General features: G+C 33.9%; 1 protein-coding gene across 1 annotated transcript in view; it reads right to left on the bottom strand.

The window, feature by feature from the left end:
* The window catches only part of LOC106880661 (GATOR complex protein WDR59), a 126,048-nt gene that overhangs the window by 14,926 nt on the left and 94,807 nt on the right, over positions 1–16,315 (bottom strand). The window contains exon 23 of the mRNA XM_052974485.1: positions 4,804–4,899. Within this exon, the coding sequence (XP_052830445.1) occupies positions 4,804–4,899 (96 nt within the window). The remainder of the gene's footprint in view (positions 1–4,803; positions 4,900–16,315) is intronic.

Raw genomic sequence — 16,315 nt, 5'->3', positions numbered from 1 at the left:
TTGTTATATATATATATATATATATATATATATATATATATATATAGTTATGTTATATTCCGTTAGGAATGTGGTAGTACAGTATAAAGCTTGTGCACCTTGAGAATTACCCAGTACTATCGGTAGTATTATATACTTCCAAGTTTGAATTTGGGTATTCATCATGTGTGAATATAAAATTGAAGAAATTGGTGTCAAGAAGGAGTATGGTTGAACATTTATTTATTATTTGCTACAATTGTTTCGATACAACGTAATTCTCTAACAATACAGGTATTTGGTTATACAACTGTGTGTTGGCATAATGAGATCTAGTTGTGTTTCCTCAGGCGATATATACATATATAGGAGTGTTGTCTCCATTAGTTTAAAATTGTCAACTTCAAGGCCATCTCCTCTGTTCATTGTGTTTTGAACTTAGTAACAGCTGACAGACCCATGGTGTGTGAGAGTACATTTGTCAGACTATGAATAGTAGTAGATGGTACTGGCTGGCATTTAAATGGGATTGGTCTTCTATTTGGTTATATCTCTGGTCTGTTCTTCATGGTTGGCTACACATGTGAATTTCTTAAGCTGACCTTTAGTATTAAGCAGTTGGACACATGCTCACATACACACAGACTCGCACATACACTCTCACACACAAACCTATATATACATATATGCCTATATACACACATACATGCACATCGAATTTAAATGCCAGCCAATACCATCTACTACCATTCATAGCAGTCTGACAAACGTGCTCTTGTGGCACACACCATGGGTCTATCAGCCACTACTAAATTCAAACCATGACAAACAGAGGAGATGGCCCTGAAGTTGATGATTTTAAACTAATGGAGACAACACTTGAATATTGCCTGAGGAAACACAACTACATCTCATTATAGAAACAAACAGTTGCACAACCAAATTGTAGTGAATAATAAATAAATGTCCAACCTACTCTTTCTTCACTCCAATTTCTTCAATTTTATATATATAGATAGATATATCAAAGTAAATGGCTGGAGGGTTGATATCAAAATTTGAAACAGGTGAAACAGGAAACTGACATGAAACCAGTTATATATAACAATACAAAACATATATATTAAAATAACTTTGTACATGCAAACATTAAAGGTGAAAACGACAACAAAAATAATAAATAAAATGTTAGTGTTAGTATTGAAGGAATTAACCCAATTTACATGCACCTGTATCACAAGCAGTTTCTTGATTTTGGCAATCATACAAACTATCACCAGCCAGGTGTGAATGCATGTATATATATATATATATATATATTGATTCGTTTACTGACTCTATGTACATACACACATACACATACATGTATGTGTGCATACATGCACACATTACACACTAGCTGCATATACACATTTCACAATGGCTCTACACATATCTAACATGATTAACTATATGTAAGCATTATAAAACGATTTACCAAAAACAATATGACAAACTATGTAGTTAATTTCCTTATATATTTTTCATGTTTATAGAATGCTTATAGCAGATGAATATTGACCTCATAATATATATGTATATATACATACATGTGTATATATATATATATATATCCATCCATTTAGTGTTGAGTATTGGATTGGATAAAAGAATACTCAATACCAGAGAAGAGATTAATATATTTTAGTTGAATCAGTCTCTTGCTACTCTAAGTTTTGCTTGTGGGTGCACAGAGTCTTCAAGCAAGTTATGACAGTCACAACTTGCCTGAAATTGCAAGAAAGTGATTCAACCAAAATAACATATTATAAGGTCATTTATTTTATAAGTCAAATGATATACATACATTTATAAGTAATTTATATATAAAATTATATTATATAGATGACTGTTGATTTTTATTATATATATATATACACTGCCAAAACAAAATTAGCTATAATACATTTCTAAATCTTTCAGAGAGATTTATGCAGTAGTGATACGATGAAGTAGTTGTATGCTGTCAACTTAAGGACACAGGAAATGTGTCAAGGCCGACAGGAAGTGCTGCAGCTTCCTAGGTGTAACCAACAGTAGTATTATTCCTTTCAGGGGACTGTCACATTAAGTTGACAGCATACAACTACTTCATCGTATCACTACTGCATAAATCTCTCTGAGAGATTTAGAAATGTATTATTTCTAAAATTTTAAATCAGTGAATATATTTCACTAGAATTATTATATGTTTACAAGAGCTTGACAGGCATCTTCGACTCAGAAACATGTCTCTGGATGCAGGCTTAGCTGGGTGGAGGTGCTTGTCTCCCCCTTGTAAACATAAGGACACAGGAAATGTGTCAAGGCCGACAGGAAGCGGTGCAGCTTCCTAGGTCTAACCAACAGTAGTATTATTCCCTTCAGGGGACTGTCACATTAAGTTGACAGCATACAACTAATTCACAAAATTAGCTGCTTAAAACAATGGTAAAATATATTTTCTAAATGTCAAATTCATGATATAATAAATGATATTGATAAATTAGAACAGTGCTTAAAACAGGAACTTACAGAGAATGTTTTCTGCTTGCCATTATATTTCATAGGAATTCAAACCTTTCATGGTCATATTCTTTATATTTTCATGATGGTAATAATAATAATAATAATAATAATAATACTATTTCTAAAATTAGTACATGGCCACAAATTTACAACGAAGGTTTAAGAGTCAATAGTATCAACTCTAGTATATTTTTATACGTTACTGACCCTTGGAGATGGGAATTAAAGGCACAAGTCTGGCCCGCTATAATGTCTGCCTTTTGTTATCTTGACACTAATAACAATAATTTTATACATGGCAACATAGAAGAAACTTTTAGAAGAAAGAAAATGAAAAGATATAATAATCAGTGACTATAATTATTAGAAAGTTGTTGATTTTATAATAATTATAATTGTCAATGACTATGAAATAATTATAATAATCATTGACTTTATAATAATTAGAATAGTTGTTGATCTTACGATAATTTTGATAATCAAGAACCTTATCATGATTATTATAATCTTTGATCTCATAAAAATTATAAAAGTTATTGACTTTATCAAGATCTGGTGGCCAGGCAAAATTTTAAACAGATGTCTGTGGGTTAAAACAAACCAAGCACCCATCAATCAAGAAATTTTGAAAAGGAAATGGGGTTGCATCAGTCACACTCTAAGGAGATCTCCAAATAGCATTGCAAGACATGTGTTAGAGTGGCAACCTGAAGGAAAGAAGAAAGTTGGATGACCTAAGAAGACCTGGAAAAGATGCACGGAGGATGAAGTGAGAGCAATCGGTTTCTTTTGGTCTGAAATCAAGGTGGAAGCTCCAGATTGCATCCACTGGTATAAAAATGGTCACAGCCCTATGCTTCTTATGGAGTAATGTGGACTTTAGAATAGTTATATTTCTCACTGATCTTGTAATAATAAAGTCAATTACTGAGCTTATAATAATTTAGTCATTTACCATATAATAATCCTCCTTCTTTAATAATTACCAAAGTTGTTGACTTTATAATAACCATAACAACCAGTGACCTTATAATATTCATTATAATAGTCACTGGCCTTATAATATTTTGACTTCACATAAATTATTTTGAAAGAGATGAGCATGGTAATGACATAAGTAAATTAATTTCATAAAAAACACATTGGTTTCAATCATAATTCCATTCACATCTGAGCTTTATAAGACAATATATACCAATCCCAGTCTTTGACTGGTTCTTCATTTTATTGCTCTGAAAGATGGAAAGCGATGATAGCCTCCACTGGATTAACACTCAGGATGTCAAGGATGTAGCAAAATACTGCAGGCATTTTGTTGACAGTTGTACCAATTTGGGAATGTCAGAGCCTGGTTGAACGGTGCAAAGTCTATGATAGTTGGAGCACTATTGTAGTCAGAAACAGAAATACAGAAGGTACTAATTTGGGGAGAGGCAGAGATTAGAACTATTGCACATATTGAGTGTGAGGTAAGAGTACTGTGCATAAAGAAAACATAGTAACAGAAACAAAATGACAGGTGTATTTTGCAATAGTAACTGCAAGAGTAATGTTGTATGGACATGGCTTAGTCACCAGAGGTTTGTCTTGAAACATATGAAAAGGATACCATTCACTTATAGTGTACTAATTGAGATATGAATCTTAGCTCATTTATATTCAAGAGTTCATGCTTACTGTTATCTTACAACAATGATTATAATAAAGCTACTGTGAGTGACCTGTTGAATATATAAAATTCCCTGTGTAGGGAATGAGAGGTTTTACAAAATTTAAGAATGCTGTAAAGTAAGCTTGTGTTCTAATGAGGAAAATGTTGTCCTGTTGGTCTTTTATTAGATAGAAATATCAATTAAGTTACAGCCATAATTGTTTTTGACAATAATGTGGAAGAAGTACAAACAATAACATGAAAGTGAAGACAGCAGTGAAAAGTCGACAACACAATATTTTAAACTCTACTGATACATCATTAAAAAAAACAAAAAAACAACTGAGAGGAGGCAAAAAAACAATAAAAGAGTTGACCACAACAAATGACAGCTAAATAGAAGATTTACTAAAACAAATATTTCCGGAATGTTTACAAAAACACAGACAAGATACAACAGCGAAATGAAACAAGGTTTTCAGTTGCATTCCCTAGAGACAGAACTAATACGAAAAAAAAAAAAAAACAACAAAAACTAGAAAACTAAATAAAAAAAAAAAGACAATAGTAAATTCTTGCAGGTGCTGTAGTTTTAGCAAAGTATAAGTCTTCTAGTGGTCACATACCTGTATGAACTAAAGCAGTGATGTTAAATTGGGAACAGGTCTCTTTAAGAGCTGTGCAAGGAAATGTTACGGATGGAGTGAGGGAAGGCCACTCATCTGTCAGGGAAAATAAGGTTCAATAAACATTAAAGACTGTGAAAACAAAGGAGTGTATTCAGGCAATACTAACTTTCTATGAAACCTATTGAATCAACATCAGGTTTTTTAAAGTAATTTTCAAGGATATATATATATTAGATTATTAATATTACATTATATCAAGAGATCTCCATTGAATAGTTGTTGCTAGAAGTTTTTTACTAGAATAAAAGGAACATTTTTGCATAACAAAATGTGTCATAAGTTATATACAAAACATCATCATAATCATCATCATCACATTTATGTTCACTTTTCCATGGATGGATGAGTCTTGTCTGGCATAGTCTCGTTTGTTAAAGCCTTTTAGCATTTCTTTTATGATGTTCAGCTGTCCTCAGTTTGTCCTGTATTTTCTCTAGTGTTTCTCTTCTGCAAGTTTCCTTTCATTTGGATTGCTCATTTCTTCTTAATTCATCCGTTATCCTCCATACACATCACATGCATGTACCGGCACTGTGCTCTCTTTCGGGCATATTACATTTAATTCCGCTTTTATCTGGAATTTTCTTTAAGTTAATTTGTGCTGTATTGTTCATGCACACTAAACACTACACATCCATCAGAACATGCTTCATTTCTTTCTGACTTTCACATTTATTGGGTGATAAATCATGTAAAACTGCACTTTCTATGCAAGCATCTTAAAATTTACTCTACATTTAGACACTTCTTTTGTTGCCAGTTTTCCACATTGTTTTCAAGCTGGCTACTGACCTTTTGGAGCACCCGCCTTCATTGCTAATTAAACCCCTATCAAATATTTCTAGGAATTTGGTCCAAACATTTGAAAGAATTTACTTCCTTAATTTTAACTTCTCCTGTATATCTGCAACATAGAAGTCTTCCATCTCTGCCAGCCTATTTGTGATTCTACTGCATCTCTTGCAATGACCTGTGTATCAAGTACTGTGTAATACGTACACAGTCCTTACTTCAAACATATTTCTCTTTTTGATTATTGCATATTGCCACTTCCATGAGGGCATACAGCCATGTCTTCTTTTCTGCTTAAACTTTTACATTAATTAAGTATATTTTGAGGCCTCTCAATTCTAAATACAATCAAATATTTCACAAAGACAATCTTCCAAACTAAACTGTTCTGATTACATCAAATAAAAGAATTATTGACAATTTCTCAGAGAAGCAAAAGATTTCCTTGAAATTCATGAATCAGAATATTTTGTAGCTTTTTGAAATGGTTATTTCTTGCCACAAAAATGTCACTGAACAACTTGGAATTTATCATTTATTTTTCGACATTGTAAACACCAACTGTAGAATAGAATAAATCTCCCTATGAAACATCCTGCACTCCTCTAGATTAAATGAGTTTTGATGTGCCAGAAACCCCCAGGTCATTATATATATATATATACATAAAAAAGAGACCACAAAGTGGACTGCTAATGTGCTAGAAGAAGATCACCGAATAGTTTTCAAAGAAAAAGTGATCTTCTTCTAGCATATTAACAGTCCACTTAGTGGTCTCTCTTTTATATATACATATACAATAATCCTTTTGAGATCTCAGAAAATTTTTTTCTGAATCTTCTGATTCTTTTAATGTTCTGGTTTCCTGGTATTAAATTGATATTAATTAATATCCAATCTTTACCCTACTATTTTAATTATATATATATATATATATAGATGTATGTGTGTATATATAAGCATAAAGACACCTGTGTATAATATACATCCTCACACAATTTTGATGTTATCCTTATGCGTTAAATCATTAAATCTTTCAACACAATACTCTTCAACATACACAACAACACACCTGTAAATATATATATCATGTATATCATCACAAATAACTATCATATTTTAGCTAGTAAACAAAGTTCATATTTAAATCTCTTTCTGGTTTTACAAAAATCAGTTTCTCTGAATGAAAAAAATAATGGAAATCATAATGGAGACATAATTCATCAAACATCTATAAACGAAATATTTGGGACACATTGTCAGTGCTGTATTTTGGGGTCAATGGGTGCTTCAAGTCTTATAATATACACCCTCATCCAAGCAACCCAGCTTAGGTCGACCGAGCCCAAGCCTGTATCTGAGAGTTATTCTTATGACCTCAGTGATCCTCCTTTTTCAGCCAGAGCCACTGAGATGCATTCTCAACAGACTCTATAATGTTCTTGGTACAGTACACATTATGATACTATGTTTATCAAATAACTTTCTGAGCTTCAGAAAAACTGTTGTACATTAAAAAATGGCACAAGGTTTGACAGTCTAGTAGGAAGCAAGTGACATAAAAAACTATGAAAAGATCTTATAAGCTTCACAAATATTCTAAGAACTTCATTGAGAGAAATCTAGGGAATAATTAGCTTTCCAATTAATCTGTGGAAGTTAAACAGATTCCTAAAAATACATCTTTATTTGCATATGGCTGTGTAGTTAAGAAATGTACTTTGTAACCACATGGTTGCAAATTTAGTCCCACCTTAGGCAAGTGTTTTCCACTATAGCCCTTGGTTGACCAATGTCATGTGAGTAAATTTGAAAGACAGAAATTGTATGGAACCCCACTGTGTCTGTCTGTCTATCTATCTATCTATAAATGCATATATGTATGTGTGTCTTTGTGTTTATTCCCCACCACTTACTGGACAACTGGTGTTGGTCTTTTACATTCCTGTAACTTGGTGGTTCAGCAAAAGAGATCGATAGAGTAAATACCAAATTTAAAATAAGTTCTAAGGTCAACTTGTTCAACTGAACCCACCAAGGCAGTGCTCCAGCATGGTCACAGTCCAATGACAGAAACAAGTGTAAAAAAGGGTAAAATCTATAATAATTTAATATCCTTTTCTACTCTAGGCACAAGGCCCGAAATTTTGGAAGAGGGGGCCAGTTGATTAGATCAACCCCAGTACGCAACTGGTACTTAATTTATCGACTCCAAAAGGATGAAAGGCAAAGTTGACCTCAGTGGAATTTGAACTCAGAACGTAAAGACAGATGAAATATTGCTAAACATTTCACCTGGCATGCTAATGTTTCTGCCAGCTCGCTGCCTTTATAATAATCTAATATTGTTAAAGGAATGGTGATAAAAGTATTATTACTGAGTCTTATGGAAGCAATGATTTCTAACAGGTACAAGGTCATAAATTTCAATAGTTGATAAAATCAGTTACGCTATTGAACGGGTATTTTATTTTATTAACTCCACAAAGATAAAAGACTAAGTTAACCTAAGTCAACTCCAGTACTTTATCATTTTTGTTATTCAGGCACTTATTTTATCAGTCTTTTGTGAACTGCTAAGTTAAGGGGATGTAACCACACAAACACCAATTGTCAAGTGGTGGTGAGGGCTATAAATACAGATACAAAGACACATGCATACACACACACACATATATACACATATGTACAACAAGCTTCTTTTAGTTTTAGTTGACCAAATCCACTCACAAGGCTTTGGTTAGTCTGAGGCTATAGTAGAAGACACTTGCCCAAGGTGCCATACAGTGGAACTGGACCTGAAATCATGTGACAGAGAAGCAAACTTCTTACCACAGAGCCACTCTAACACATAATATAAGATAAAATTTCAAAGTAGTTTGCCAGTTTCTTCCCTTTCTAAAAATGCCATTGTGGAAAGATTGGTTATGTTTTGTTTTGAGGCTGGAAGAAGATTCAATATTTAGATTGTTCCAAAACTGGAAATGATTGTATACAAAGTATGATGAGCAAAATGTTTGGGTGAAGATATAGAATATGATACTAACAAAATGTGATACTTAAAACGTTTGAAGTTTTAAGGAATCAACTGTAACGATGATATCCTGTTTGCTTTGCTGCAGTTAATACAAAAGATTATGCATAAAAAAAGGAGTCTAGAAGATTATGTAAATCAGTACCAGTTCTTCCTATTAATGTTAGTTACTAATTAAGCATTTTCTCTTACAGGCTTTCAATATTTAATCAAATAAATTAACATTTTCATTTCGATACATCTGAGTTTAGAAAACAAAAGATTTTTCAAAGGCAAGACAAAATTATATTTTATCAGTAAGCTATGCATCAAATACCTTGAAATAGAGGAAATAAGATAAATATCAGGTGAGAGAATGCTAGTATCATATCACTGTTCTAGACAAAATAGAAATGATTTTCAGGAGTGTATAGGAATAAAGAGTTGAACAAGTCAGAACAAGTTTGTCTGGCCAGCTCCATGAAACTTACAAAATGTTTTGAGACTTTTTAGCAGAGGCTAACTGTTCTAGATTATTGTAACTTTAATATATTATTACTGTATATCTAATAAGATGACCAGGTAATTTTTGTTATTCCAGATTGAAAACAATGGCTCTAACAGCACTCTGAATACACTCAACTTAACACCGTTTATCACAGCAGTGTTTACTAAAACTAGTAACAACCAAGTAGTTTGCAGAATGAAGCCATGTTTGGAAGCTTGCTATGCAATGAAGTTCTGTGTTAAAGTGAAACTTATGAATTGTGTTAAACTGAAACTTATGAATTGTGTTAAACTGAAACTTATGAATTGCTCCAGACTGGGCATGGATTAACTTCTTTTGCTGGCACAAGAGGTTAAAAGACAGTAGAGAAGAGGTGAGAAATGATGAGGTGTCAGAATATCAGAAATGTTTGAGAAAATTTGCAATTTTCTTAATGAAGACCCTCAGTTTCTATAAAGACAATAAGCAGTTTGGAATTGATGTGGCAACTGTACACAGAATTATTCATGAAGATCTGAACATGCACAAAATTTGTGCCAAGTTTGTTCTTAGGGTGCTCAGTGACAAGCATCCTGGTAAGCAATTACTTGACAGAAATGGGCAGCAAAACTGTCCTTTATCTGCCTTAAACTCCAGACCATGCATTTTAAGACCTTTGGTTGTTCCTGTAGCTGAAAAAGAACCACAGGGCCAGGCATTTTGAAGATGAAAGAGGCAGTGACAAGGGTCCTGGACACCTTCACTTTGGAGGACTTCCATGGGGGTCTTCACAAAATGGTTGAAGTATTTCAACAAGTGCATTGAAGTCAGAGGGGCCTACTTCAAAGGAGATTAGAATTTTGTACTTTTTGACATTACTAAATGCCTCTCCTGAGATGTCTCAGAACTTCTGGAATACACCTTGTATACTTGCTTCCTCCTTAGTGACAGCAGATTATAATACTTTTTTATTGTTGGTATGACTATGCATTTAAGAAGTTCATTTTGTGACCATGTGGTTTCAGGTTCAATTCCATTACTTGGCATCTGGGGTAAGTGTCTTCTACGAAAGCTCCAAGCCGACCAATGTTCTATGAGTGAAATTCAGTAGATAGAAATTGTTTTGAAGCCTGTCACGTATATATTTTATCAGCTCTAAGCTAATATATTTAAATAGCTTACAAATTGATAGAAAGCTATATACATATGCAGCTTTACAGATGAATAAAGATATATATGTAGGTTACAACTAAATAAAAAGAAAAAAGCATACTTATGTAGACTATAGCTAAATAAAATGCTACGTGTATGTGTGAGTGCATGTGTAGCATTACAAGCTAAATAAAAAAATATATATATACTTATTCACACACATGTGCATGTGCATGTGTGTGTGTGTGTGTGTGTGTGTGTGTGTGTGTGTGTGTGTGTGTGCGTGTATATTTGTTTTTGTCTGTATGACTTTTGTAATGACACTGCTTGTACAGCAATGCAAACGTTTATTTTCGACATAAACAAAGCATCCAGCAGCTCAAAGTGCAAAGATGTAGAATGAAGTACTTTGCTTGAAACATGAGGGTTTGTGTAAGGAATGGTGTCCATCCACACTTAGTATACTTCCCCAAGATGTCTTGTCCAACCCATGCCAGTTTGGAAAAAAAGTAGACATAAGAATGATAATGGGGATGATGTTGAAAACAATGATGATGAGTTCTGTAATGACAATGGATTATAATGTTTAGATCCAACCTAGATATAAAATATTCATATATTGTATTGTCATATTTAATTTTCAAAGATTAATTAAAACTGCTATTATATACTTATATGATAAGTATATACTTATCTTACAAGCTTATATGGTATATTACATGCTTATGTAATACCCAGTCAAAATTACAATTTTTACCCATAAATTATGGTCCATCCTTTTTTTTAAAAATACATTTTGGCTTTAATTATTTCTGAAAGAGAATCACATTTTTAAATTGAAGCTTCAGATTTTCCATTAAGTAAAAAAATGAAATATGAGGCAAAAATACAGACATTTCCACAAAAAAAGCACACAGATACAGAGTGATGCATTAAAAAAATGCCTATATACTAAACATGCAATGAAATCTAAAATAGCATGATAAAACATAGTATTATGATAAATAATATGATCTGTGGATAAGACTGAGAGAAATTACATATGTTTATTGACAGATATTTATCTACCACTGCCAAGAAAACTATATATCTACAGTAATATTAACACAGGTACAAATAGAAAGATATGTATGCATATATATATATGATTGCTGTCCATTTGCGACTGAGGAAGACCATCATTGACCATTAAGGACATTGTGAGCTGAAACAAAAATATACTTTACACTTGTGGTTCTGCAGGGGACTGAGCCTGGCACTTGATAAACAGACGTGTCCACAAATATTGTAGACCAAACTTCCCCTATGCATTACGCTGGAAATGTATTTTTTGAACAGCTTGCTTCAAATCTGCATGAAAAGTGTTTTTTTAAAAATTTTTTGAAAATACCCTCTCCTTTCTTAACCTGCTTCTTCCACTGGTGGTGATGACAAGAATTACTTTCTAAATTAACCTCTCGTATTTCACATTCTTACAATAAGGACTTTACACAATTGCATGTAAGTTTCTATGGGGGCTTAGTTCTCAACCTCCATCCAGTTTATGAAAGTATTTCAGACAATTACAGAAGAGTATAAAACCAGCTGTCCATGGGGACTTCATTATGCTGATCCCTTAGTTCTCAAAGCTGAAGAATTTGAGAAGAAATTCCAAACAGAAGCCTGCAAATGAGAGGTCTTAAAGTAAACCTAGCAAAGATAAATGTTTTAGCCAGAAATAAGACAGGACAGTTGTACCATGCAGGATATAGGCATGGTTAATATACAAAAAAGGATGAGGGAGAAATTCCATACTGAGTACCCAATGTAAACCATGGGTGAACAAGAGGTGCAGTGTAATCACAGGCAGGTTGGTAGAGATGAAGGACTTGTATGGAATAGATGTGTAGGAGAAGTTAGTATTAAAAGAACTGATGTTATCATCATTTTATAAATCCCTTTTTCTATGCTTGCACAAGCTCATCTTCTTTAGCACAGTGTCTTATCACTAGTCACAAGCATAAATCATCTACTTTGTGAGACTTACTCTTAAGGTCAGCTTTTTCTACTTTTTCTCACGTCCTTTCTCTCCCACAGGTTTCATCCACCTGGATTGCTAAGCATTCCTCGACCCTACTGTTATCCACCATGTATATCATATGTCTGTACCAGTGAAATTGTCCACTTGTACACCACATCAGATTAATCTTATATCAAATTTGACTCACTGCTAAGTTTTGCTCTGTTGTTAATGCTATACTAATGCTACACAACCAGCAAAGTATCATGACCTCATTTCTTTTCAGCTTTTGCTATTCCTTATCTACTACATATGTGGGAAATTCTGTCTGTAAGTGTGTTTGTGGAATTGTTAGCTAACTCCTCCTACGTCGTTTTATCAGTTTTGATGAAACTTGACACGTGAGTAGAACTCATGTCTGGAAACCTCATGGCATACTCAGATTGGGGAAAAAATTCGATAATAGGGCCCCTGGAAGGGATCCTTATATATATCTAATATATTTTATTTTAAAAACCAAGGGAAAAAACCCATTCGCCCCTGAAAGGGATCCTTATATATAGTCAAGGGAAATAACCCATTCGTTTTCCTAAATTATTTGGTAAAAATGAAATTGAGTATGCTTATTTCATAGTATTTGAACTGTTAGAGTTATTTTCACAATTTATCCTGTACAACCTTTAAACAAGTAAATAGTATTTTCCTAAACAATAGATCCACTTATTTCGGTTAGTGACTTATTCACGAATATACCAACATTAGCGCCCCTGAGGGTAATATTCTCTGGGAACGCACAAAAGCTCTTTTCAGAGTTATTTACTTTGAATTGTTATTATCTCATATCTAATTAGTCTGTTATTACGTAACATGCTTCACAATTTTCGTATACACACCTTATTAGTATTTCTTCCTATGTTCTATATACTCTGGGAATGCATTAAAGCCCTTTTTGGGGCTACTTTATTTGAATTCTTACTATCTGGTAACTAATTTCATATTATTACATAACTGACTTCACAATTTGGGTATTCATAACTTATTGGGAATTCCTAAAAACAAGATCCTGTGTAAGACAGTTCAGTATTCTCTGTAAATGTGAAAAAACTGTTTTAAGGGCTACATACTTTGCATTGTTGTTATTGGATTAGCGAAACAATTATGAGAATGGAACCAAGGGATAAGCCCCACTTTCCCGAGAATTACCGGGTACGTCAGCTAGTAATTCAATACATATGCTTCACTATCATGCAAAATCTCACTTTATATTGCAAGCATTTTATAACCTATCCTTCACTCAGAGAGAGAGAGAGAGAGAGAGTAATCCCTTTATAAACAGGAATAATAGCTTCCTGAACATTTAATACTTCTGTGCTCAGGCTATTATGTTTTCTGAACCCTCACTTCCACTGAAAAGATATTAACTAGGTAACAAAAGTTATGAACATTCTGAGCATCTGAAAGTTATTTCCTGGATGCTCCTACTGCAAGTAATTTTCTTTGTGTCTGCTACATAGAAAGTCTTCCTTCTACCAGACTCTCCATAATTCCACAACACATCTTGTACATTCATAGTTTAACTGGTTACATTATATGAAATTCTTATTCATCCATTGTCTGCATATTTAGTACAGCCATTTCCTAAATGGCAGTATAATTTGCTGCAAACTAAAACTTTTGTTTACATAGTTATATTTTGAGGCCTGTTGATTTTAGACTTTACTTCCATATTTGGAAGCTTTTTCTCTAAATGTTTGACAAATACAGCCATGAGAAGCAGGTCATCAGCATATAGAACAAAAAAAAAACTCACTTATAATGCAAAATTATAGAAATTCAATAATCTGTTTCTTCCTCTGAAGAGACGGACAATTGTCTCACTTCCAACTGTTGTGTGGCCAGCAGGAAAACTTATAAGCAAGATAACAAAACATGCCTCATGATTAAAGATAATATTTGAATGTGTGTGTGCATTTACTTCTACATATGCACATGCATACACACATACACATTCTTCCCTATTCAACGCCAGACGTTTTTCAGTTAGCACACACATCATCACCATCATCCTTTAACGTCCATTTTCCAGGCTGGCATGGGTTTGATGGTTTGACCAGAGCTGGCAGGCTGGAGATCTGCACCAGGTTCCAGTCCTTCCTAATGTCAACCACTTTACAAAGTGTGCTGAGTGCTTTTAATGTGGCACTAGCATGAGTGCTTTTACATGGTGCTGGCAGGAGTAGTTTTTACATGGTACTGGTACAGGACTCTTACAGGCCAATCCAGGGGGCATAGCCTTAACACTTCTGCTGTGGAGGACAAGTTTTCTTGAGTACAGCAAGGTGCCAGGTATCTCAGTTCTTTGTCATCTCATCTGAAAGGCTCAGCATCCTGAGTTTGTCCTTTGGTACTTCATCTCATGTCTTCCAGGGTTTCCCTCTTCTACAAGTTCCATCCACTTTGAGAAATTGACACTTCTTTATGGAGCTGTTGGTATCCATATATATATATATATATATATATATATATATATATATATATATATATATATATATATATATATATATATAAAAGGCATACATTTTCTGTAATATCAGTTCTCATGACACTCCAAAACAAAATGAAAGTGCTAAATAAATAACCATTCAAAATTCTAACTACTGCCTTTTTTCTTAATATGCAAAATCTGTACACCACTTGAAACAATACACACACAATATTGCCAAAACTCCATCTCAAAGACTTGCCTTTCTTTAACAGCTGCTGATTCTACAAAACTGAAGCAAGATCCATTCCATGTTATATTACAACTAACATACCTGTTTCTGTTGCGCTAGCACAGAAATGTCCTGTATTCATCCTCCTAATATTATAATGGCCTGCCTCTGCGCTTCTGAACTAGTTAACTACATATCCTTACCAACACCAACCTGGCCCACCTGAATCTCTTTTCTCTCCTCTCATTGCTTCTACTGTGTCTCATCACCAAGATCCATAATTCCTAAACTGTAATCCCATGGAATTCTCTTTCCTAAATTCATTTTTTTTTCATGCAGATGTTAACCTTATCAGCCAAGTGCCCTTCTATGTCCAGGGATTGGCTTGCAAACACTCTCCAGTTACCTCTGTATTGTACTGCAAGCACACAGTCAGCTACACTCATGTTTCCAGTCCATTCTTTGACATCATCAGACTACAATCATCTTTGATGACCTCTTGCTCTCTTCCCTTTCAGGATGGTCTTGGCACATTGTATATCCAAAATATGATGGCTTTGTGGACTTGAGCTTTTCTTGTACTGCAGGTTTGTTAGCCTGACTTTCCAGCTTACTGTGCTGCCCAATCTGCAAAAGATCCATATCTTCTTTGTTTCATATCTTCTTTTCCATTGCTGTGTGTACATGACAGCTGACATGACTACTGGCATAATATAATAGTTTACTAGCCTCAATCTTAGGTGTAGCGTTATGTCTTTTGAGATGAGGATCTTTTTCATTCTTATTAGTGCAGTTTAAACCTTATTTATTCTTTTGAGTAATTTCTTCATCATAGTCAATCTAGAGGTGCTCAAGTGAACACTAACCACATCAATCTCATCACTTGAGTCCAGTCAGTGAAGGGTCGACATAATAGGATTACCAGACACCATCATTCTACATAAAGCTAGTCTTACCAACAGCCAAAAGAGCTAGATCCATGCAATCTTGACATGTACAATAAATGGAAAAGTTATATCCAATTGTGCCAATTACTATCATTTCAGCACCTGATTATCGATTGACACTGATCAACACTTCCACTCTCCTACAAAGACGCAATAAAGAAACATAAAAAGAGAGAGAGAGAGAGAGAGAGAGAGAGAGAGAGATCAATACTGATATCTGGAGATGTCTATCTATGAAACAGAGGCACCTGGAGATGATGCAGGGGCTGCAGTGACACACTGACAGTCAGAGCTACCTTGAAACTGATGGCTGATTATGGTATATATATATATATATATATATAT

Source organism: Octopus bimaculoides, chromosome 1 (genome assembly GCF_001194135.2).
Source record: "Octopus bimaculoides isolate UCB-OBI-ISO-001 chromosome 1, ASM119413v2, whole genome shotgun sequence".
Taxonomy (NCBI): domain Eukaryota; kingdom Metazoa; phylum Mollusca; class Cephalopoda; order Octopoda; family Octopodidae; genus Octopus; species Octopus bimaculoides.
Note: the sequence above shows the minus strand (reverse complement) of the source record. Positions and strands in the feature narration are given on the sequence as shown.